The following is a 21,073-nucleotide window of genomic DNA, read 5'->3' on the forward strand; positions in this document are numbered from 1 at the left end:
TTAATATTGCAAAAAGAAATGTAATGAAAATTTATTTGTTTATTTATTTATTTAAGAACTCTCTTTGTCAACCAAAGATAAATAGAATGAAATGTCAATCTTATCTTTTTCCTGAATTGAACAAGTTCAATAACAAATTTAGAAATTAAAACTAGTATGGTTTTCAATCTTACCACAAATTTTTGCCTTCCATAATTACCCCACCTTTTTTTCTCACCTCTCATAACAGGCAGTAACTTTAAACACACGTGCAACACGTGCACCAAAATTTCCCTCCACTTTCCCCCAACATTATCATACGTTGAAAAACCTACTTCTTTCTTTCTCTAGAATCTACAGAATGGAAGTGGGAAGGTTACCAATCTCAGCATCACAGAGAGGCAAACTGATATCAGCAGGCTATACCACTCTCGCTTCGCTCTCATCTCTCTCTCCCTCCGACCTTGCTCGAGGTAATCTTCTCTCAGCCGTTAAATTTTTCTAATTTTTTCTGTTGGGTTTGTGTCAAATTGATAGCTTATGGGCTTGCTCGCCAAATGTTTGAAGTAATTACACTTTGTGTTCTTAACGCAATACTGCTTCATACTTTCAAGTTCCCATATAACTTTTGAAGAGAAAAAAAATTATGCAATATGGAATGAATTGGGTTGTGGTAGTTCAAAGGTTCTTATATAACAATGCATGATGGTCCTAAATCCTACTAATAGTAATTTAACCTTTTGAACTGGTAAAATTAAAATTTGAAGTATTTTCGATGCTGTCTGAATTCGGGAGAGATAACCCATGTGACCTGAGTTTCCACGGTGTACCTTTTAATAAGATAGTTTTGGATGGTACTGCAGCAATAAAAGTAGTAATGTATTTTTGCAGTTCTTTTTCTCTATAATGGTGTTATAAATCTTCTTTTGACAATGGCTTCCATGTTACTTTTTCAATAAGTTCTGTACGTCATGGTTTTGGTCCAATTATTTAAGGAAATCCATATTGATTTTGATAAAATTTTGAGATGTGATGGTTGAAGTTTTCTAGCATTCTTTATTGTTTAACAGATCTAAAAATTCGAGAGAGTGAAGCTCTTGAAATCCTGAAGGTTGCATCACACGACTGTAGGTTGGACCAACCAGAAAAAAGTAATGGCATTTTCACTGGTAATATCTCTTTGACCCATATATGCGAGTGCTTAAGTAGAAAAAAATGTTCTCTTGTCAGATTGTTAAGCAGGGACATACATTTAGAAAGGTTTATCCAATCCATGATCCATATTGACCATTTGAAAGTATAGCGTATCATACGTACCCTATACTAACTTTTTCTTTAACTGAGTAGTTTTTTCTATAAAAAAAAATTATATGAAATGTCTTTCTCCTTTTAGTGTCCTTTACAGCCTTCACTAGCAAGCTCACAAGAGCCAAATATAATTGCATCATTAAGTACCCATCTAAGAGTGTAGTTGGCCACACTTTATCTTCCCTTGTAAACATGCCTTATAGCACCATCATTTTCCATCAAATGTCGGACAATAATGTGGTTTCGCCTGTATAATTTCCTTGCTGGTAGTGCCAGTGGATACAACACACCATATATGCACTTATTAAATCTATGTCAGGTGAAAGTTCCTTTGTTGCCTAAGGTTGATACTTGTTCTTAACCCGACAACAAGTGTGACTTATCTTTGAACTTCTTGCATACAGATTAACCCTCAGTTAAGATAACTCTGCTACGTACTGGCTTCCATCTTGCATTCGATCATTAATTCATATAATACTTTGATTATATGTCATTTCTTCTCCATTTTGTAATAACTTTTGAACTAAAGTTACCTCTTTGTTGGTTGTCATGTATTGCCATTGATCACAAGCAGATTAATCATCACTTTGAGTGTAGTCTTTCTGTAACTATTTTGTGCTATTAGAGTTGATTTGCGTTTGTTTCTGTAACCTCAATCATTTTATTTATATGAAAGCCTTTTGTTCTTGTGTCTTAATTGTTGAAAGATTTTCTCAAGCTGTAGTTTATGCCACCATTTTTTGTATATTTTGAAAACTGAAGTTAAAAGAGTAAAAAAATTTCCTGTCTCCTTTAGGTGCACAAACTGCTTGGGAAATGCTCCATGAGGAGCAATCATTTCCACGCATCACGACATCTTGTGCTGATCTAGATAACATCCTCGGTGGGGGAATTAATTGCAAAGAAGTTACTGAAATTGGTTAGTTATTCCATTTGTATACTTTTGTCTGCATTGTTTATGTATGAGCACAAAACTGTAGCAAGCTTTCAGTTGTCCAGATGATTTTATTGGATTTCTCTTCTTTTTTATTATCACAATAGGTGGAGTACCGGGCATTGGTAAAACACAGCTGGGGTATGTATTTTCTGCATTCTATTATTTTCTATCTTTTCTTTCATTTGTTTTCAAGGGCATCAAATGCATAGTTTGCTTTGCAGCATTCAACTTGCAGTGAACGTGCAAATTCCAGTTGATTTTGGTGGCCTAGGTGGAAAGGCAGTATATATTGGTCAGTGTGTCAACTTTTTTTTTCTGTCTTATTCTGTTTTTGACAAAGGTTTCCAGTTGCATCTGATGTTTAGAACATGGTTCTTGCATGATCCTTAGATACGGAAGGCAGCTTTATGGTGGAGCGGGCTCTACAAATTGCCGAAGCTTCTGTAGTGGACATGTCACATTACAATGAGCTTCTGCAGAAGGAACTTCGAACTTGCCAAGTTGAAATTCAGCCTACTGATATCTTGAAAAACATATTTTATTTCCGCATCTGCAGTTATACGGAGCAGATTGCCCTGATAAATCACCTAGACAAATTCATCTTGGAGCATAAAGATGTAGGTATAGCATTAACATATTGATTTGAATTGGAACTTAATGCTTCTCATAGAATCATATATGCAAGGAAGTCGTCATTTTTCTATGAGAATGTCTTCATTTGTTCTGTTTGTTGATAAATTAATCTGGCTTATTTTTATATGTACTTTTAAGCCTTGCTTAGTTTTATTAATATTTCTTTTAGCTGATGGACAGCTCATTTGTAAACTGAAACTGGATCTCCTTTCGATTATCATTGCATGCACTATATATAATCTTCATCACTGGAAGTACTAAACTTTCTTCCAAACAATTTTCAGGTTAAGATTGTGATTATTGATAGTGTTACTTTTCACTTCCGCCAAGATTTTGAGGACTTGGCTCTCAGGACACGGTTACTTGGTGGAATGGCTTTAAAGTTGATGAACCTTGCAAATAAATATAATCTGGCGGTAAGCAATAGTTTTCATTTCTTGAAAAGAACTCTAGACTAGTGAGCTCATCATATATGTTGTGATGCCAGATAAGTTGATGTAATTTGAATGCAAGGAAACAGTCCTAAATTTGAATACTTGATTTCCCTTGCCAAGGTTGAATGGCTTCATTGGAATATCCCACTATCATTTGACAGGTTTCTTAGCAAGATCTAGGACAGATTTACCATGCCCAACCAGAGCATGGTTGATATTCTCAAATTAGTATAGGCTATTGCTTGTATTGATGTTTTTTAGAGATAGTTACTTCTACTTATTAGATTGCCACGGTACGTGTTTGTGTGTGTGTGTGATATGGACATGTGTTGCCCTTATTGTTTTTCACGTTAACTTTATTGTGCAATTAGCAGCCCCTGGTGATATGTGAAATCGGCTCCTACAATTGAAATCTCCTTCTTAATGAACCTATGTTAGTCTTGTTTTATTTCATCTTGTTGGGTTCCAATGATTGCCTCTTATTCTCTGTGGCAGGTTGTCATATTCAATCAAGTGACCACTAAGCACAAAGAAGGTTCATTCCAATTAAGTCTTGCATTGGGTAAGTTCTGTTCTCAGTTAGAACCCACCTCCAACTCCAACTGGTTGAATGGTTAATATGGTACTTTCCATAATCACTTTGCATCCCTGAGAGTCCTTGACAGTCTCCTGTTTGATTATACTGTCTAGGTGATAGCTGGTCACATTGTAGCACAAACCGAGTCATACTGTATTGGAACGGTGATGAACGAAATGCACACATAGACAAGTCGCCTTCTCTGAAATCAGCATCAGCTCCATTTTCTGTGACCAGGAAAGGGATTAGGAATTCTGCTTCAAACCATAAGCGAATCAAATTGATGTAAGATTTTGAATTAGATGAAGTCTAAGCAATGTTTCATATTATTTATATTGTATGCAGCATGTCTATTCAAAGTGTACCTTCTGTGTTGTAAGGGAACTATAAGAAACATTGCTTAGACTAAATTTATGCTCCCATTTTATTATGCTTCTTGGGAATTATCATTTTATTCTTTTTTTTTTTTTTTGTAAGGGAATATAAAGTAGAATATCATTGTATTCTTTTCTTTTTATACTTATAAAAACTTTGAAAGAAACAAAAAACACCCACCGAATGATGACCATTGCCCATCGATTGTGAACGTCATGGCATGAGCACGAGCACCCGTGGCTAGCCAAGGTTTTTATTTATTTACTTTTTTGTTAATTTTTTTTTCTTTTTATTTTTCAATAATTTTTGAATTCTTTGAAAATGAATGGGGTTGTTGATATTTACAATAGAAATGATAGAGACTTAAATTACTATTTTAGGTTTAAATAGACTCACTTTAGCAGAGAGAATATCAGCCAATTGCTTTAATTTCCTTTGAGCATCTCCAAGGGAGATGTCAAATACCAAACATCAAATTTAAATTTGATGATTGATGTGGCAATTTGACATTTATACAGTTTTATACTCCACCCAATATGTCAAATAAATAATTATTATAACAGTCAAATCATTTAAGATAAAGAAAAAAATAATAAAGGAAAATAATAAATGAAAGTTACAACCAACTGTTTTTTAAAAAAAATAAAATATTCATTTGACATCTTACTTTTGGGATGTCAAAAATAACAGCTGAACCTCCAGTCTTCATTCCACATTAGCTTTGACAATTCGGTTGGAGTGATGTGACTGTTAAATGTTTATGTGGCACTTTTGACATATCGGTTGGAGATGTTCTAAGAGCATCTCCAAGGGATATGTCAAATACCAAACATCAAATTTAAATTTGATGGTGATGTTATTTGACATCTTACACAGCTTTACACTCCACCTGATATGTCAAATTAAATTATTATTTTATTATATTTCAGTGTAGATTTATTTTAAATTAAAAAGAAAAGAAAAATAATAATAAAATATTCATTTGACATCTTACTTTTGGGATGTCAAAAATAGCATCTCAATCTCCACCTTCATTCCACATCACTTTGACACATCGGTTGGAGTGATGTAAGATGTTATTTCTAATGTTAAAAGTCATGTGACACTTTTTACACATCGGTTGGAAATGCTCTTAAACTATTATATTCTTCTCCTACTGAATGTCGTATGCACCACCATGTGAAGACATTATATAAAAATAATAATAATAATAATAATAATAATAATAGGTCAGCAAAAATAAAAAAGATAAGATAATATAAATAAAAGTTGCATTTGTCAAACATCTGAAATTGCAACATAATAGATAATATAAGATAATATAAATAATAGCTGAAATTGCAACATATTTTGAACTTTGCGTGGCCGACTTGAAGTTAATATATCTTCTTTTTTTATGTCAGGGGTTAATGTATCATCCCTCACCAACTTCTACCGTTTCTTGAACAAATCTTCAACACAAAGGGAATAAATAAATAAACATATTGACATAGATCTCATATCCACCAAACTCTTTCATCTTCTTTCCTTTCCACCAACCCACCAAATTTGATACAACACTAGACAAAGGCAATCATTGGCTACTGAGGATTTTTTTTTTTTTTTTTTTATTTTTTATAATTTAAGAAAGATTTCTCATATTAGGGAATAAGGTAGGAGTTTCAAATTTGGAAGTGGTTATATATAACAACCTTGCTTTCATACCATTTATTTTACCAAACAAAAGAGGGAGAATTGAAACTTGAGAAAACTTCCAAAACTGAAAACATAAAAAATAATAAAATAATTATATTTCTACTATGCAATGGTTCACGAAAAATACGATTCATCATCCCGCGAAATATTTAACCTACTTACACAATTTTCGTACATAAAAAGTGTTACGAAAGAGGTAGCCATGGAACAAACCAAGGTGGTACATGAATGTACTAAGGTGGGAGCAATCATCAACAACTAAATAAATAAATACACAAAGCAAAAATTCAAAAAGTACAAATAATTTCACCCCACCAAAAGTTAGAAGAATAAATAAATAAATAAATAAACAAATATGTTCTCAATTTTGGTTTGGATAGTGGAAAAAATGGAAGGCAGAGCATTTCCTAATTCCTACCCTCAGTCAACGGTCGAGATTGGATCTGTGCTGAATCTAACGGTCAGCTCATCTCTCTACCTGTCCTCTTGTGCAGACGAGAAGCTCAAAGCCCGGCTCTCCTACCCCGATAAAACCATAGAGCCGCAAACGGTATCACAGGCTCTCAAAAGTCTCTCTTTCTCTCACTCTCTCTCTCTCTCAGCCATAGCCAGAACCACAGAGCAAAAGCCATGACTTCGTCTACATCTGTGACTCTGTCTCAAGCCCTTTTGGCTCGCGCCATTTCTCACCATGGCTCGAGCTCAACCTCAGACCGGGTCTCTCTCTCTGCAGCCCTCACTCTACCAACTTTCTCCGGTCTCAAATCCACTTCATCGTCGCCATCGTCGTCGTCTTCGACGTCATCCAAGCTCTCTCGGTTCCAGCGCCGCCGTGTAGGCGCGAACAGGCCGGTCCGGGCCGCCGCCGTCGAGACTCTGGACAAGACCACAGAGACCTCTTTGGTCGAGAAGTCGGTCAACACGATCCGATTCTTGGCCATTGATGCTGTAGAGAAGGCCAATTCGGGTCACCCCGGTTTGCCCATGGGCTGTGCTCCAATGGGTCATATTTTGTACGATGAGATCATGAGGTACAACCCCAAGAACCCGTACTGGTTCAACCGTGACCGGTTCGTGTTGTCTGCTGGACACGGGTGTATGTTGCAATACGCTTTGCTTCACCTTGCTGGATATGACAGTGTCAAGGTGGGTTTTTTTCTGGGTTGTATGTCTATTGTTTGTTTGAGTTGAAAATGAATTTGGGTTTTATGTATGCGGATTTTATTTTGGTGTTTTGCTGGAGAATTAGGACATTGGTGGAAAAATGTTTTAGGTTTAAGCTTAATTTTCTGATATCCTTTTCTTTTTGTTCTCTCTCAACACACACTAGATTTGATTCGGCTGTTTGTTTGGTAAATTCATGTGTTTGAACATATGCATGTTTGTCTGGTGAGGTTTTATGATCATTGCTTTTCTGTTTTTATGAAAACAGCTGTAAAGACACTTGCTAATTGGTTTGTTCTTAAACAAATTTTGAAGTGGCATTTACTTCTGTTTGTACTTTTGGGATATGGGTGCCTTTTGTTTCATTAACCCAGTAATCCACTTATAAATTAATCTATCACTATTGTTAACTTTGCTAATGATTCATTCGTTCTCATATAATTGACTGAACATTGGGTATGACCTTATGATTTGAATTTGGATCGATGAGTAGGAAGAAGACTTGAAAGGCTTCCGTCAATGGGGAAGCAAGACCCCTGGACATCCTGAGAACTTTGAAACACCTGGTGTTGAAGTCACAACTGGTAAGATTCTCTCTTACTTATTGAAGTACTTATGAGTTCGTAGGTTAATTGATTACTCTTTTTAGAAGGGAAAAAAGAATTCATTAGCTTTAGATGGTATTCTTAAAATTTTCATCATTTTATGCAGGTCCTTTGGGGCAAGGCATTGCAAATGCTGTTGGTTTGGCCCTTGCTGAGAAGCACTTGGCTGCACGTTTCAACAAGCCAGACAGTGAGATCGTTGACCACTACACGTAAAATAACTACCTTGATGTTTGAACTCGTTTTTATCCCTTCCACTCTTTGATTTTTGCTTAGCAGTATAGGTGTTGTTTCACTGCAGATATGTGATATTGGGTGATGGTTGTCAAATGGAGGGTATTTCAAATGAAGTTGCTTCTCTTGCGGGGCATTGGGGACTTGGGAAGCTGATAGCCTTCTATGATGATAACCACATTTCCATTGATGGAGACACTGAGATTGCATTCACTGAGAGTGTTGATACCCGTTTTGAGGGTCTTGGGTGGCACGTTATCTGGGTGAAGAATGGAAACACCGGGTATGATGAGATTCGAGCTGCCATCAAGGAAGCAAAGGCTGTCACAGATAGACCCACTTTGATAAAGGTCAGATATATGCTGCATTCTTTTCAGATTGTTGAATGTTGAATATAGTACACTTGGATGTGATTTGAAGAAACAAACCATTATCTATGAACTATTATATTTGTCACTTATTTATTGGAAAAGGTCTAATAGTTGCGGTAATTGTATAATAGCTCAAACAGCTTTGTCGTTAAATCTTAGTAAGAGGGCAAGCTACGTGATTTTTTGGTATAAATGCCTATTTTTGGAGTTCAAAGGGAATTTGATATGACATTTTGATTTGATATTAGTCAATGTCATATTGAACTTTTGCATCTTTGCAGGTGACAACAACCATTGGTTTTGGATCTCCAAACAAAGCAAACTCATACAGTGTTCATGGTGCTGCATTGGGTGCTAAGGAAGTGGATGCTACCCGGAAGAACCTTGGATGGCCATATGAGCCTTTCCATGTACCAGAGGATGTTAAAAGGTAAGGACCACCCCATTAAATTTCTGTTGTTTTAATCAGTCTACTGGCATTAATTACAGATCATCTTGTTTGTTTCTATCTTAGTCATTGGAGTCGCCATACTGCTGAGGGTTCTGCTCTTGAAGCTGAATGGAATGCCAAGTTTGCTGAATATGAGAAGAAGTACAAGGAGGAAGCTGCAGAGCTGAAGTCCATCATTACGGGTGAGCTACCAGCTGGTTGGGAAAAAGCACTTCCGGTGAGTAGAGCTCTACCTTTAATTGCTCTTTTTATCTTTAAGAACCTATTTAGTTATTTTACATGTGGGCTACTTGGCAATGAGCGCAAAAACATTGGCGCAAGCATTCTGAATGGCATTGGTATCATGTCTTGGCTTCTTTTGGGTCCCTGCACCTTAACTTAGTCTCAGAATTGGCCAGGCCTACTTTGCAGATTCTGTGATAAACTATTTTGTATATTAATGTAGCTAGCTAGGATTGGATATGAAAGTCATCTTATGAGGTCTACTGTTTGCAATTTTCCAGACTTACACTCCAGAGAGCCCAGCTGATGCTACCCGAAATTTATCTCAAGCAAACCTAAATGCCCTTGTGAAGGTTCTCCCTGGTCTTCTTGGTGGAAGTGCAGACCTTGCTTCTTCAAACATGACTTTACTAAAAAGTTTTGGAGACTTCCAGAAGAATACCCCGGAAGAACGCAATGTTAGGTTTGGTGTTAGGGAGCATGGGATGGGAGCCATCTGCAATGGGATTGCCCTTCACAGCCCTGGCCTCATTCCGTACTGTGCCACTTTCTTTGTTTTCACGGACTACATGAGAGCTGCCATAAGGATCTCTGCCTTGTCAGAGGCTGGAGTTATCTATGTTATGACCCATGATTCAATTGGGCTTGGAGAAGATGGACCAACCCATCAACCAATAGAGCACTTGGCAAGTTTCCGGGCAATGCCCAACATTTTGATGCTCCGCCCAGCTGATGGGAATGAGACTGCTGGGTCATACAGGGTTGCAGTCCTTAACAGGAAGAGGCCATCTATCCTCGCCCTCTCTCGCCAAAAGCTGCCCAATCTTCCTGGGACTTCCATTGAGGGAGTCGAGAAGGGTGGTTACATTATATCAGACAACTCTTCAGGTAACAAGCCAGATGTCATTTTGCTTGCAACTGGCTCCGAGTTGGAAATTGCTTTCAAAGCTGGTGAGGAACTCAGAAAGGAAGGGAAGGCTGTTAGAGTTGTCTCCTTTGTTTCTTGGGAACTCTTTGATGAGCAATCAGATGCCTACAAGGAAAGTGTTTTGCCGGCTGCAGTAACAGCAAGAGTTAGCATTGAAGCTGGATCAACATTTGGGTGGGAAAAGCTTCTTGGAAGCAAAGGAAAGGCTATTGGAATTGATCATTTTGGGGCAAGTGCACCAGCTGGAAAAATATACAAGGAGTTTGGCCTTACCGTCGAGGCAGTTATTGCAGCAGCAAAAGAAGTTAGCTAGGCAACTTGTTATTTAGCAAATTTGGTTTTGGTTGGAGATCAAGGTAAGAGGCCATATTCTTGTGATTTGTTTCACAGTATGGTCTCTTTTGTTTTAATAAAATATTATTTTCCATTTGTTGCTTATAATTCTTCAGTGAAGCAACATGGATCAAAAGAGAGGGTAGGGTATGAGAATGCTCTTGTATTTTGTAACAACTCTTGGACCTGTCTTGAGTTTTGTAATGCTAATGCTCTGTGGTTAATCAATGAGTTTCACTTTCTCCATCATTTTCTTCACTTTGTAACTCAGAAACTATTTGGGATTGTCTATTTTGTAATAAGAAGGGCAGCTTTACACTTGGAATAAATATTGTAACTGTTATTTTTCAGGTAAATAAAGTAGGGCAATCCATTTGTGTGTTCCCTCCATAAAAGTGGTTTTGTATGTAATTTCTAAAATGATTTGGATTTGGATAATGGACATTGATTTCAAGCCATTCAAAAGAGAGTAGGGCAATCCATTTGTGTGATGACCTTCCAAGTTATGGCAACAACCTTGTGTGTAAGAAATTTGGCATGCCAAAGCCATGGGGTCCACATGTGGGCAATGAAGGGCAAATGCTGACCCTTAAGTTTGTGGTTGTTGAAGCTGCTGTCCTCACCCTCACCTATCCATATTGTTGTCTTCTACCACCAAAAATTCATTGATATGATATAATGATATGCAAGTATGGCTGGGTGTCAGCAGAAGGTGCATTCAACAGAGGTTGGTATTTCCTTCCCTCAAATATCTTTCTTTGGAATTGACAGTGAAGTTTTTTTTTTTTTTTGGACAAACATTGACAGTGAAGTTTGGTGCTGGCAATGGGACCCAATTTACAAAAATATTATAATTATAATTTAACCTAAAATATTGTTTAGAGAATTACAGCATATTATTCAGCATACTGAGCATATTCTTTTATTATATCTCTCCCCTTGGATTTGTTTTGAGCATATTATATCCCAATTTACAAGAAGGAAAATAATAACCTCAAATTTCCATATCATTATTTTGAAAGTGAGAATTAATTTGGTGAGTTTTGTGCTATATTATATTCCTTTTCAACCAGGCATCTACCCCACAACACTGACAAATGAAAAGTACCATTAGAGTAAGATGCACATGTGCATGCATGGGATTTGTCACCTGAATCTCTCATCTACCAATTGACCAACGCACATCATTTTGATTCAATGTGAGTGTTTTTGAAGGGAGGGTGGAAAATAAAATGGCCACAGAAAGGATCCCAACCCAAAATGACTATGGGGAAAGCCCATTGTTTCAGATTTGGGAAGAATATGGAAACAGAAAAGTTCTTGAGCACACCGGAGAAATTAGTACCAGGTGGAAAAGGTTTAATGAACTTTGTTAGTTTTCAATGAGTTAATCTTTGTTTAATATTTTCCAATTAGAGAGCAATTGAAAGGTTGTTTTCCACATGTTTAAGCGATAAAACATGTGTATGTGTCTTGGTTTTTCAATTACTCGTGTGTAAACATGCTCTTTTTTGTTTGTTTGTTTGTTTTGTTGTTGTTTTTCATGTGCAACAACATGTTGCAGACGAATATAATGTGCTGTGTGCAGGCTGACATGTGAGACGACCCATCTTCTAAATGATGGCCCATATCTACTTCCTCGATTCTCAAGGCCCACTTTTTCATGTAACGGGAGTTTTTTTTCTCCTTTAAAATTAGTAATTTAAATTTAGAGTTTGAGAACCTCTTCTAATATTAGGAAGAGAAGTACGCAAGTTCTCATATTTAGGGTTAGAAGTTGTAGATCCAATGCGATTCTGTACAGAGAAGAACTGAAAGAGAGAGGTGATGACTCGTGGGATCCGGATGAAGGAAAGGAAAAGGAAAGCAAAAAAAAATTGTGAAATAAGGCAAAAACAATTTTAGGGTTAGAGTTTCTTAGCAAATGCGGGACAAGATGGAAAGGAGAGCCTCGAGGAAAGGGGATGAAAAGAATGACTTAAGTCTCTGTATGCTTGTGTTTTATTTTGGACATTGTCACACTGTTGGGTTGCTTCATGCAAATTACAAAATAATTCATTTAAAAATATATAAAAAAATGTGTACGTGTGTCAAATTATGATTGGTAGAAAGTTAGAAATTTCTACTTTCAGAGGAATGAGGAAAATATTTTCCTTTTTATAGGACCTCATGAATAGGGCATTGGTCGAGTTTACTTCTTAGGTCAAAATAGTCCATATCAAGATAAGGCATGAGCCAACACATGTATGGTCCAATCTCTTTGGTTCGCATCTATTAAGTATGGTTAGTACTAACCATACTTAACATGATATATGTGCTCTAGTTCGTCTATATGAGTAAATACTGTTAAGTACTTGATTTACAAAATTACAAACTCTTTGCCCCTAAATTTTACTTTTTTAAGGCAACAGAAAGGACAAAAATGATATAAGGAATGGAGAGTGATTAATGAATTTCTGTTGTTGGATCATCAAGTGGTTGGTATGGTCACAAGATGGCTAATTAAAGCTCCAACTCTTTTAGAATATATATTTTTTCCTAACTATAGAAAATGAATAATGACATGGACCTCCTGATAAGGGGGTTGGTGTGAGACAGTGACACTCTATACTTCCCATTCCCAGCAAAACGTGCGCAAGCCCTACCAAACCCAATTAGGGAACAAATACTCCAAAAACCCCTCTAAATCTTTTTCTTCCCAGAAAAGGCAGAGTACACCATTTCAAAGCACAAGGTACAACCCTTCAAAGCACAAAGGCAGGTAGCTAACATTTTGAATATACAAATTTCCCACATGGGAAAATAGAACTTCCTCATTTATATTTCAAATTTCTGATGTCAGAATTGGTTGGTAAATGGTAGAGAGAGAGTCCATCAATCCCCACCTACGACCACTCCCACCAAAAACCCAACTTTCCATTCCGCCAACTCTTAAAAGAGAGTTAGAGAGAGAGAGAGAGAGAGAAAGTGAGACAACTCTTAAAAGAGAGTTTGAGAGAGAGAGAGAGAGAAATAGCGAGATGGCCCAAGTGAGCAAAATCTGTAGCAATGGAGCTCAAAGCACCAATCTTTTGCCCAATGTTTCCAGACCCCAAATACCCAAATCTTCAAATTTACTCTCGTTGAAGTCACAGTTTTCGGGATCCTCAAATTCTCTGAGTTTGAAGCTGAAAAATGGGTCTGTGAGTACTTGTACGGTCGACAAAGTCAGGGTTGGTCCGCTTAGAGTTTCAGCTTCAGTTGCCACAACAGAGAAGCCGTCGACAGTTCCAGAGATTGTGTTGCAGCCCATCAAAGAAATCTCGGGCACCATAAAGTTGCCGGGTTCCAAGTCGTTGTCTAATCGGATTCTGCTTATTGCTGCTCTATCTGAGGTATAAAAAAGAGTGTCTTTATAGCTGATTTGAATTTGATATAAGCCTGATAAAATGTGCTTGGGATTGGTAAGCTTTGTTTGGTTGTTGGAAAGATGTGGGAAAGAAATTAAAGCAATTTTTGTAGATTTTGATAATTGGGTTTATCCATTCTTTCACTAATTTAGTTTTCAATTTACATTACAGATTAGAAAAGGATTCTGTCTTGTTGATAAGTAGATTGAATATTTTGTGGTTTGGTATCTGAAATGTACTTGGGGGGGGATATAACTAATAAAACTGGAATGAGATCAGATATGTTTCTGTCGACTAATTAATTGTACTAGAATGTGGTTCTGTTTGGTGGATCGGAAACTCTTGAAAGCAAATTGAGTTTTTGGAACAGTATTATCCAAGTTATCCTATTAGAGAGAACGAATTCTGTTGTTCCATAGAGTGATTGATGATACTTCCTTTTGCTTCATACATTTTATTTTCAAGATTTCTTTAAATAACTCTTGTTTTCATGCTATTATTCAGGGAAAAACTGTTGTAGACAACTTGTTAGATAGTGATGATATTCATTATATGCTTGGTGCATTGAAAACCCTTGGGCTCAATGTGGAAGAGGACAAGGCAAACAAGCAAGCAGTTGTGGAGGGTTGTGGTGGTCAGTTTCCTTTGGGTAATGAATCAGGAGATGAGGTGCAACTTTTCCTTGGAAATGCTGGTACAGCAATGAGGCCATTGACGGCTGCAGTTGTTGCTGCTGGTGGACATTCTAGGTTCATCTGATTTCCATATTAAACTAAAATTGTGATCCTGCCCCCTTGGATGGAATTTTTTTTCCCCAACATTTTACATTACAGAACAATTTTCTGTTAAATACTTACATATTTATTGTAATTCAGCATCCTTGAAATCTGGTATTATAGTAATTCGCTACAAACTAGTATCATATTTTCAATGACTTTCCTGTACTATTAAAAATGGTCAGGTATGTGCTTGATGGGGTGCCCCGAATGAGGGAGAGACCAATTGGAGATTTGGTTGCTGGTCTTAAGCAGCTTGGTGCAGATGTTGATTGTTTTCTCGGAACAAACTGCCCTCCTGTCCGTGTAATTGGAAAGGGAGGCCTTCCAGGGGGAAAGGTATGTTTTGCATCATCTTTTACAGTAATGGTTGTTTAATGTTTTGTTCTTGATCTAATTCATTGTAAACAATAAGATACTATGAAAGTCTGATCAATAATAGTCTCTGAATTTTATTGTGTTATTTGAGAATAAAATATCACTCTTGTATGTGTCAAAATATGATTTCTTCTTCCTGAGTCTCTTATGTTTTCTCTTTTGAATTTGCTGAAGCTCTTAAGTTCTTGGGAAGCTGAAGCTCTTTAGTTAAAAAACAGAGAACTTATGCAATATATAATGTTTTAGTTGCCCAATTATTCATTGGCTTTTTGTAGGGAAGCATTTTGATTTCTTGCACTTGGTGGTTTCAAAAAAGAAAAATAAAAAAGGGGACATGATTTAGTCATTTGTTATATTTGATATATAAACTCTTTGCAGATGTTATCTCATGCTAATTAATAAATCAATAAATATTTTTCAATAGTTTCCTTCTTTTGAACTAAGCCTTTGTAGTGGTAATTCCTGCAGTGTTGATGAAGGTTATCATTTTAATCTATATTTATGTGTTGTTTTCAGGTGAAGCTCTCTGGATCAATTAGTAGTCAATACTTGACTGCTTTGCTTATGGCAGCGCCTTTGGCTCTTGGAGATGTTGAAGTTGAGATCATTGATAAACTGATTTCCATTCCTTATGTGGAGATGACTTTGAAGTTGATGAAACGATTTGGAGTCACAGTGGAACACAGTGATAGCTGGGATCGGTTTTTTATCCGAGGAGGTCAAAAGTACAAGTATGTCTTATTTATTATATAGCTGGGCCAGTTTGTGAAATATGGTTGTGTTGTGTGTAACAAAATGAAAAAAATCTATCAGGTCACCTGGAAATGCTTTTGTAGAAGGCGATGCTTCAAGTGCAAGTTACTTTCTAGCAGGTGCTGCAGTCACGGGTGGGACAGTCACAGTTGAAGGCTGCGGAACAAGCAGTTTACAGGTATTTCACAGAGACCAAGATATTTTGTTTACTTCTGGTTACTTCCCCACTGTGTGCATGATTTCAGATTGGTACAATCTTTAGTATTCTTGGGGCACTCTATTTTTCAATTCATAGTTACAACTATGTCTCGGTGATTTTTGAAAAGTAATTATGAATTACAACTAGAAAATTTTAACAATCTTACATTTTTTTGGTCTTTCATTAATCAAGGGAGATGTAAAATTTGCTGAGGTTCTTGAAAAGATGGGTGCTAAAGTTACCTGGAGAGAGAATAGTGTCACTGTTACAGGACCACAACGAAATTCTTCCAGAAAACACTTGAAAGCTGTTGATGTCAACATGAACAAAATGCCAGATGTTGCGATGACTCTTGCTGTAGTTGCTCTTTTTGCCGATGGTCCAACTGCCATAAGAGATGGTATGGTGTATTTTAGTTTGTTTAATCGCTTGTGCTTAACGCTTTAGTTTTATGTAGACAGTAAAGGTAAAGCATGGGTGGAGTCCATATAGGTCTCAGATTTGCATGTTTCAAAGTAAATAATCAAAAAGGAAAAAAAATAACTTAAGAGAAACGAAAATAAAGAATCTAAAACTTATGCAGCAGTAATGGAAGCATTATTGTATACTGATATATGATTCATTGGCACTATACAACAATTTTTTTTTTTTTTTTGGGGAAAGCTTTTAGCGACCTTATATTTAGTTATTTAGTGAGTTCAATGAATAAAACCTTAGCAATTTTACATGGTGGAGGATCAGCTATCCCTTTTTTTTGGAAAACAGCAGTTTTTTTTTTTTTTTGGGGAAAGCTTTTAGCGACCTTATATTTAGTTATTGAGTGAGTTCAATGAATAAAACCTTAGCAATTTTAGATGGTGGAGGATCAGCTATCCCCTTTTGTTCTGGAAAACAGCAGTGTATGCAATGCTACTAGAGTCCTAGATATTGGAATTCCCATTTGTTCGGTCTTCCACTTAACAGCTGGTACAAGCACACTAACACTGAAAAACTACCAGTAGTCACTACATGGGGGGTGACATCTTTCTCCCTTTAAAATTAACAAATAAATTTCTTGGTAGATGGGATCCCTGTTAAAAGATGGAGGCCCCTTGGATAGAAGAAGGTTGAAAGAAAAAAAAATATTTTTCATATAGTTGTTGAAGAAGTGAGAATGAAATTTTTTTTTTTCAGGCCGAAGCCCTTGTTGATAAGTATATAATTCGAGATTAATCATTTTTCTTATCAAAACAGAATGCTCATGCTTTTAAAACTACTGCATGTTATTCAAAAATTACTTGTGAAAACACTTGCCTTGACTTCTTGAGTTTGTATTCTTCAGTGGCAAGCTGGAGAGTGAAGGAGACAGAAAGGATGATTGCCATTTGCACTGAACTCAGAAAGGTCAGTTGTTAGTGGCTTTCCTTTTACTTGATATTATCATATTCCTACACCTTGTTAAGTATGCCTTCTCTAACATGTTTGTAATTTGTAACATTATATTTCAGCTGGGAGCAACTGTCGAAGAAGGACCAGATTACTGTGTAATCACACCGCCAGAAAGATTAAATGTGACAGCAATTGACACCTATGATGACCACAGAATGGCCATGGCTTTCTCTCTTGCTGCATGTGGAGACGTTCCAGTCACTATCAATGATCCAGGTTGTACCAGAAAAACATTCCCTGATTACTTTGAAGTCCTTGGGAAGTTTACCAAGCATTGAACAGCTACTCAAAGTACTTCTATGTAGATAGGAGAGAGAGAGAGAGAGAGAGAGAGAGGAATCATCCTTGTGCCTCTACAACCAAGCAAGTGCAGATAGAAGCCACCCTTTTTTATTCTCTTTGTTGCCTTGTAATTTTGGATGATTATATTTGCAAGTTGAGCTCACTATTGTTTCAAATATTGTGATCTTATTCTACTCAATAATAGTGCATTAGTGATTTGGTTCTTGGATCTTCTTTGTACCTTTCTTTGGGACAAACTCTCACATTTGTTTATGAAACTCTTTAACTATTTGTCTGCTCAAGAGTAGTGAATTAGTGATTTGGTTCTGGGATCTTCTTCTAATTAATAACTAGAATTGAAACTAGTAGTGATCAGTGATCACCAAAATGTGGGCTTACATCTTTCTTCCTATAAAATGAACAAAGCAATCTACCTATCTTGGAGACAAAAAAGTTCAGAGAATTTTATTTTTCAAATAGTTGTTGGAAGAAGTTAGGTTGAATGTTTTCCAGGTTGAAGCCCTTGATATAATTCAATTATTAATCTTTTGCTTGTCTGAACAAAGTGCTTGTGATTTTATTAATCCTGCATGTTTCAAAAACCACAAGTGAAATTTTTCTTGAGTTTGTATTCTTCAGTGTCAAGCTGGAGAGTGAAGGAGAAAGAAAGGATGATTGCCACTTGCTTTTGCACAGAACATAGTCTCTAGTGGCTTTCCTTGCACTTGATATTCCTACACCTTAATACATATGCCTTCTCTAACATGTGCGGGCATAATATTTCAGATGGGAGCAACAGCTGCAGAAGGACCAGGTTACTGTGTAATCACACCACCAGAGAAACTAAACGTGACAACGATAGACACATACAATGACCACAGAATGGCCATGGCTTTCTCTCATGCTGGCTGTGGAGACGTTCCAGTTAAAGATCCTGGTTGTCCCAGTAAAACATTCCCTGACTACCTTGAAGTTCTTGGGGGGTTTACCAAGTATTGAACAGCTATTATATAGACATTTATAACCAAAGCAATGCAGATGGAAGCAACACTTTTTTATTCTCTGTATTGGCTTGTAATTTTGGATCACTACTTTTGCAAGTTGAGCTCATTATTGTTTCTAAGATTGTGATCTTATTCTACTCAACAATAGTGAAAATTGGTGATTTGGTTCTTGGATCTGCAGACCCTTTTTTCTTTGTACCTTTCTATGGGACAAATTCCATCACATATGTTATGAAACGCTGAACTATTAGTTCATCCCAAAAGCACTTTTTGTTTGTCATTGCATAGGTTTCTAGCAGCACCGTCCTGGATCTACTGTACTATGAGAATAGCCATGAGTGTTATATACTTTATTAGTAAACTACAAGTTGTGTAGATTTAATCACGTGTCCATGTCCAGCTTACATTAACTTGCAGGGCATGGAACATGATGCCAGGATATTAAATAAAAGGCTACCAAGACATGTTCCCCTGTCCTTTTTGTATCAGATTCACATGGAGATGGTGATAGCAGAGTAAAATTTATGTTTTCAATAACATACATAACAGCCAATGCATCTTCAGGATCAACTGTACTTAAAAATGCAGAATTCTTGGTTTCTGCTTCGTTATAATCAACATGTTCTATTAAATGGAAAATAGTCCGCTCATACCTCGTGAGGAATAAATTATTGTGTAAAATTGAAACACGATTCATATGTCAAACTATAACTTATAAGTGAGAAAGAATTGACTTATTACTGGAAATGAACTAAACACAGAAAAATTGAGTAAATTGAGAAGGGGGAAAGGCTTTATTCTAATGTGGAGTAAAAGATAGATTAAAAATGGGAGATTCACTATTATACTCAATATATGAGCCCAAATTTTTTTTAATAAAAAACCCTATATGAAATGGACTTTATAAACACACCAAAAGCTCATTTACAACATAACAAAAATATTTTTAATTTCTTTTAAATTACAAAACTGCAATTAATTTCTTAAAACAAACCTAACCCAAAAACCTCATAAAAAAGCCCAAAACACTCAATAGGGCATCAAAGTAATTTAATAATCAAAATTAAATTCAATAGGGCAAGCTGACATTTTTTGGTTTTTTTTGGGTTTGTTTATAGAAATTAAATGGTGTAGAGTTTATTTATAATTTTAGTGCTAAGTGCTAAGAATGGGCATATGACTAAATATCTCTCAAAGAAATGGGATAATCTTATTCCTAGTGGTAGTAGCCAAGATAAGGGCAGATAAAAAGGGGGTTGGAAAGACCAAAATTAGTCTTACTCTTTATGGTCAGAATTCCAAAATGTAAGAGCATTATCGATGGGTGCACCAGTTGATGTATATCATAAATGTATTGGAGTATGTTGTAGGGAACGTGGGGCACAGGTGTAGGTGCGATTTCTTCAGCATTACTCTTCATTTTGAGTTGAGGGGGCAATTGCCAATTAGCTTTTTGATGAAGTAATGCAGTTTGGGCTTCTTATCCTGCAATAATATTACATTTGCAACTACCCACATGATCCTAGTCTGCCCATAAATTGCAGTATAAGATACCAAATAAGACTTCTTGGAAAGATGCTTTTGCCTTCATTTCAAGTTAGTTTTGCATTATAAGTACTGTCTCCCATAGCCTTTAAATCATGTTTGTATAGTTAAAAGGTGAAATTATTGTGTGATACTGGAACATAAAAACGTAGTGTTACTAATTGACGGATTAAGCAAAATATTGGTGGTTGATAAATTTTGACTTTAAGATATGATATTAATAAATATACAAGTGTTGTAATATGAGTGAATTGGTTACATCACGGAGCTGGTGATACAGTCTCAACTAAACAAGATGACAGAAGGATGAAAATGATCAGCCTTTATATAGAAAGGCTTCTTGCCAGATCAAGATGTAATTGCATGTAATAAGGTTGAACAATCACAAATGACAATCACGGTCTGCTTATGATGGAATTGTAAGCTCACCTACCACCTAATAAAAAAAATTAAGAAAACAAATGTAAAGCCTACTTTGAAATACAAATTCCAATCATTATGATCATTATGTGTTGCATTTGTCAACATAATCATGATCAGCTTATTCATCTAAGGGGGAAAAAGGACATTAATTATAGTCTTGGACAATTTTGCAGACGAAATGGTATGCAGACCTTAATAATAGCTTTCACTAATAGAAAATATAGAATACTCAAAAGTTTTCGACACTTGTAATCGCATAATAGTTCAGTATATTTATGATATAATTCAATCAACTCATTTTTTCATACATAAAAATTGGGGAATCGATCATTTCATCTTACTCATTGAATGTAATGTGAAATAGGAAATATGTGAGGCATGTAGATAGTTTGATTTGATCAATGAAATGTAAAAGCTCAAAAAATTGACACATAACATGTTATTTTTTGATGTTCAAATGGAGATGTTCAATGTAGAAGTTCAAACAATCGAGATGTTCAAATTTTCTGAACTTTTTTTTAAACTAATTGATGTAACACATAACATGTTCTTCTTTCATTTATCATATATATATATATATATATATATAAAAACTATAACATGTTATTATTTATAAAACTATAATTGTAGCGATTAATGTATCCTAAATC

The 21,073-nt window shown here is 36.0% G+C and overlaps 3 protein-coding genes across 3 annotated transcripts; all 3 read left to right on the forward strand.

Moving 5' to 3' along the window:
• Window positions 1-244: 244 nt before the first annotated feature.
• On the forward strand, window positions 245-4,330 carry RAD51C (RAS associated with diabetes protein 51C). Its single transcript, XM_008234417.2, has 9 exons — window positions 245-452; window positions 1,050-1,148; window positions 2,084-2,206; window positions 2,329-2,362; window positions 2,446-2,516; window positions 2,615-2,841; window positions 3,142-3,273; window positions 3,787-3,853; window positions 3,982-4,330. Exons 1-9 carry the CDS (start codon window positions 341-343, stop codon window positions 4,155-4,157), a joined length of 1,041 nt encoding a protein of 346 aa, XP_008232639.2. The 5' UTR covers window positions 245-340; the 3' UTR covers window positions 4,158-4,330.
• A 2,165-nt stretch (window positions 4,331-6,495) lies between these two features.
• LOC103331769 (Transketolase) lies at window positions 6,496-10,575 on the forward strand. The gene is made up of 7 exons (XM_008234418.3): window positions 6,496-7,084; window positions 7,596-7,686; window positions 7,814-7,919; window positions 8,009-8,291; window positions 8,594-8,742; window positions 8,827-8,980; window positions 9,267-10,575. The coding sequence occupies exons 1-7, from the start codon at window positions 6,569-6,571 to the stop codon at window positions 10,224-10,226; spliced, it is 2,259 nt and encodes a 752-aa protein (XP_008232640.1). The 5' UTR covers window positions 6,496-6,568; the 3' UTR covers window positions 10,227-10,575.
• A 2,504-nt stretch (window positions 10,576-13,079) lies between these two features.
• Window positions 13,080-17,680, forward strand: LOC103331770 (RNA 3'-terminal phosphate cyclase/enolpyruvate transferase, alpha/beta). Its single transcript, XM_008234419.3, has 8 exons — window positions 13,080-13,620; window positions 14,140-14,384; window positions 14,597-14,750; window positions 15,306-15,520; window positions 15,603-15,720; window positions 15,934-16,141; window positions 17,063-17,124; window positions 17,229-17,680. The coding sequence occupies exons 1-8, from the start codon at window positions 13,102-13,104 to the stop codon at window positions 17,445-17,447; spliced, it is 1,740 nt and encodes a 579-aa protein (XP_008232641.2). The 5' UTR covers window positions 13,080-13,101; the 3' UTR covers window positions 17,448-17,680.
• Window positions 17,681-21,073: the final 3,393 nt, after the last annotated feature.

This window comes from Prunus mume, linkage group LG5 (assembly GCF_029339155.1).
Source record: "Prunus mume cultivar Tortuosa linkage group LG5, ASM2933915v1, whole genome shotgun sequence".
Lineage (NCBI taxonomy): Eukaryota > Viridiplantae > Streptophyta > Magnoliopsida > Rosales > Rosaceae > Prunus > Prunus mume.

Excerpts from the sequence above, each read along its gene's own strand:
- RAD51C (XM_008234417.2), top strand. The coding sequence starts at position 341 with ATGGAAGTGGGAAGGTTACCAATCTCAGCATCACAGAGAGGCAAACTG. Across the intron at positions 1,149-2,083 it reads AAGTAATGGCATTTTCACTG|GTGCACAAACTGCTTGGGAA; the intron begins GTAATATCTCTT and ends TGTCTCCTTTAG. Across the intron at positions 3,274-3,786 it reads CAAATAAATATAATCTGGCG|GTTGTCATATTCAATCAAGT; the intron begins GTAAGCAATAGT and ends TCTCTGTGGCAG.
- LOC103331769 (XM_008234418.3), top strand. The coding sequence starts at position 6,569 with ATGACTTCGTCTACATCTGTGACTCTGTCTCAAGCCCTTTTGGCTCGC. Across the intron at positions 7,920-8,008 it reads GAGATCGTTGACCACTACAC|ATATGTGATATTGGGTGATG; the intron begins GTAAAATAACTA and ends GTTTCACTGCAG. Across the intron at positions 8,292-8,593 it reads ATAGACCCACTTTGATAAAG|GTGACAACAACCATTGGTTT; the intron begins GTCAGATATATG and ends GCATCTTTGCAG.
- LOC103331770 (XM_008234419.3), top strand. The coding sequence starts at position 13,102 with ATGGTAGAGAGAGAGTCCATCAATCCCCACCTACGACCACTCCCACCA. Across the intron at positions 13,621-14,139 it reads TTATTGCTGCTCTATCTGAG|GGAAAAACTGTTGTAGACAA; the intron begins GTATAAAAAAGA and ends GCTATTATTCAG. Across the intron at positions 14,751-15,305 it reads GAGGCCTTCCAGGGGGAAAG|GTGAAGCTCTCTGGATCAAT; the intron begins GTATGTTTTGCA and ends TGTTGTTTTCAG.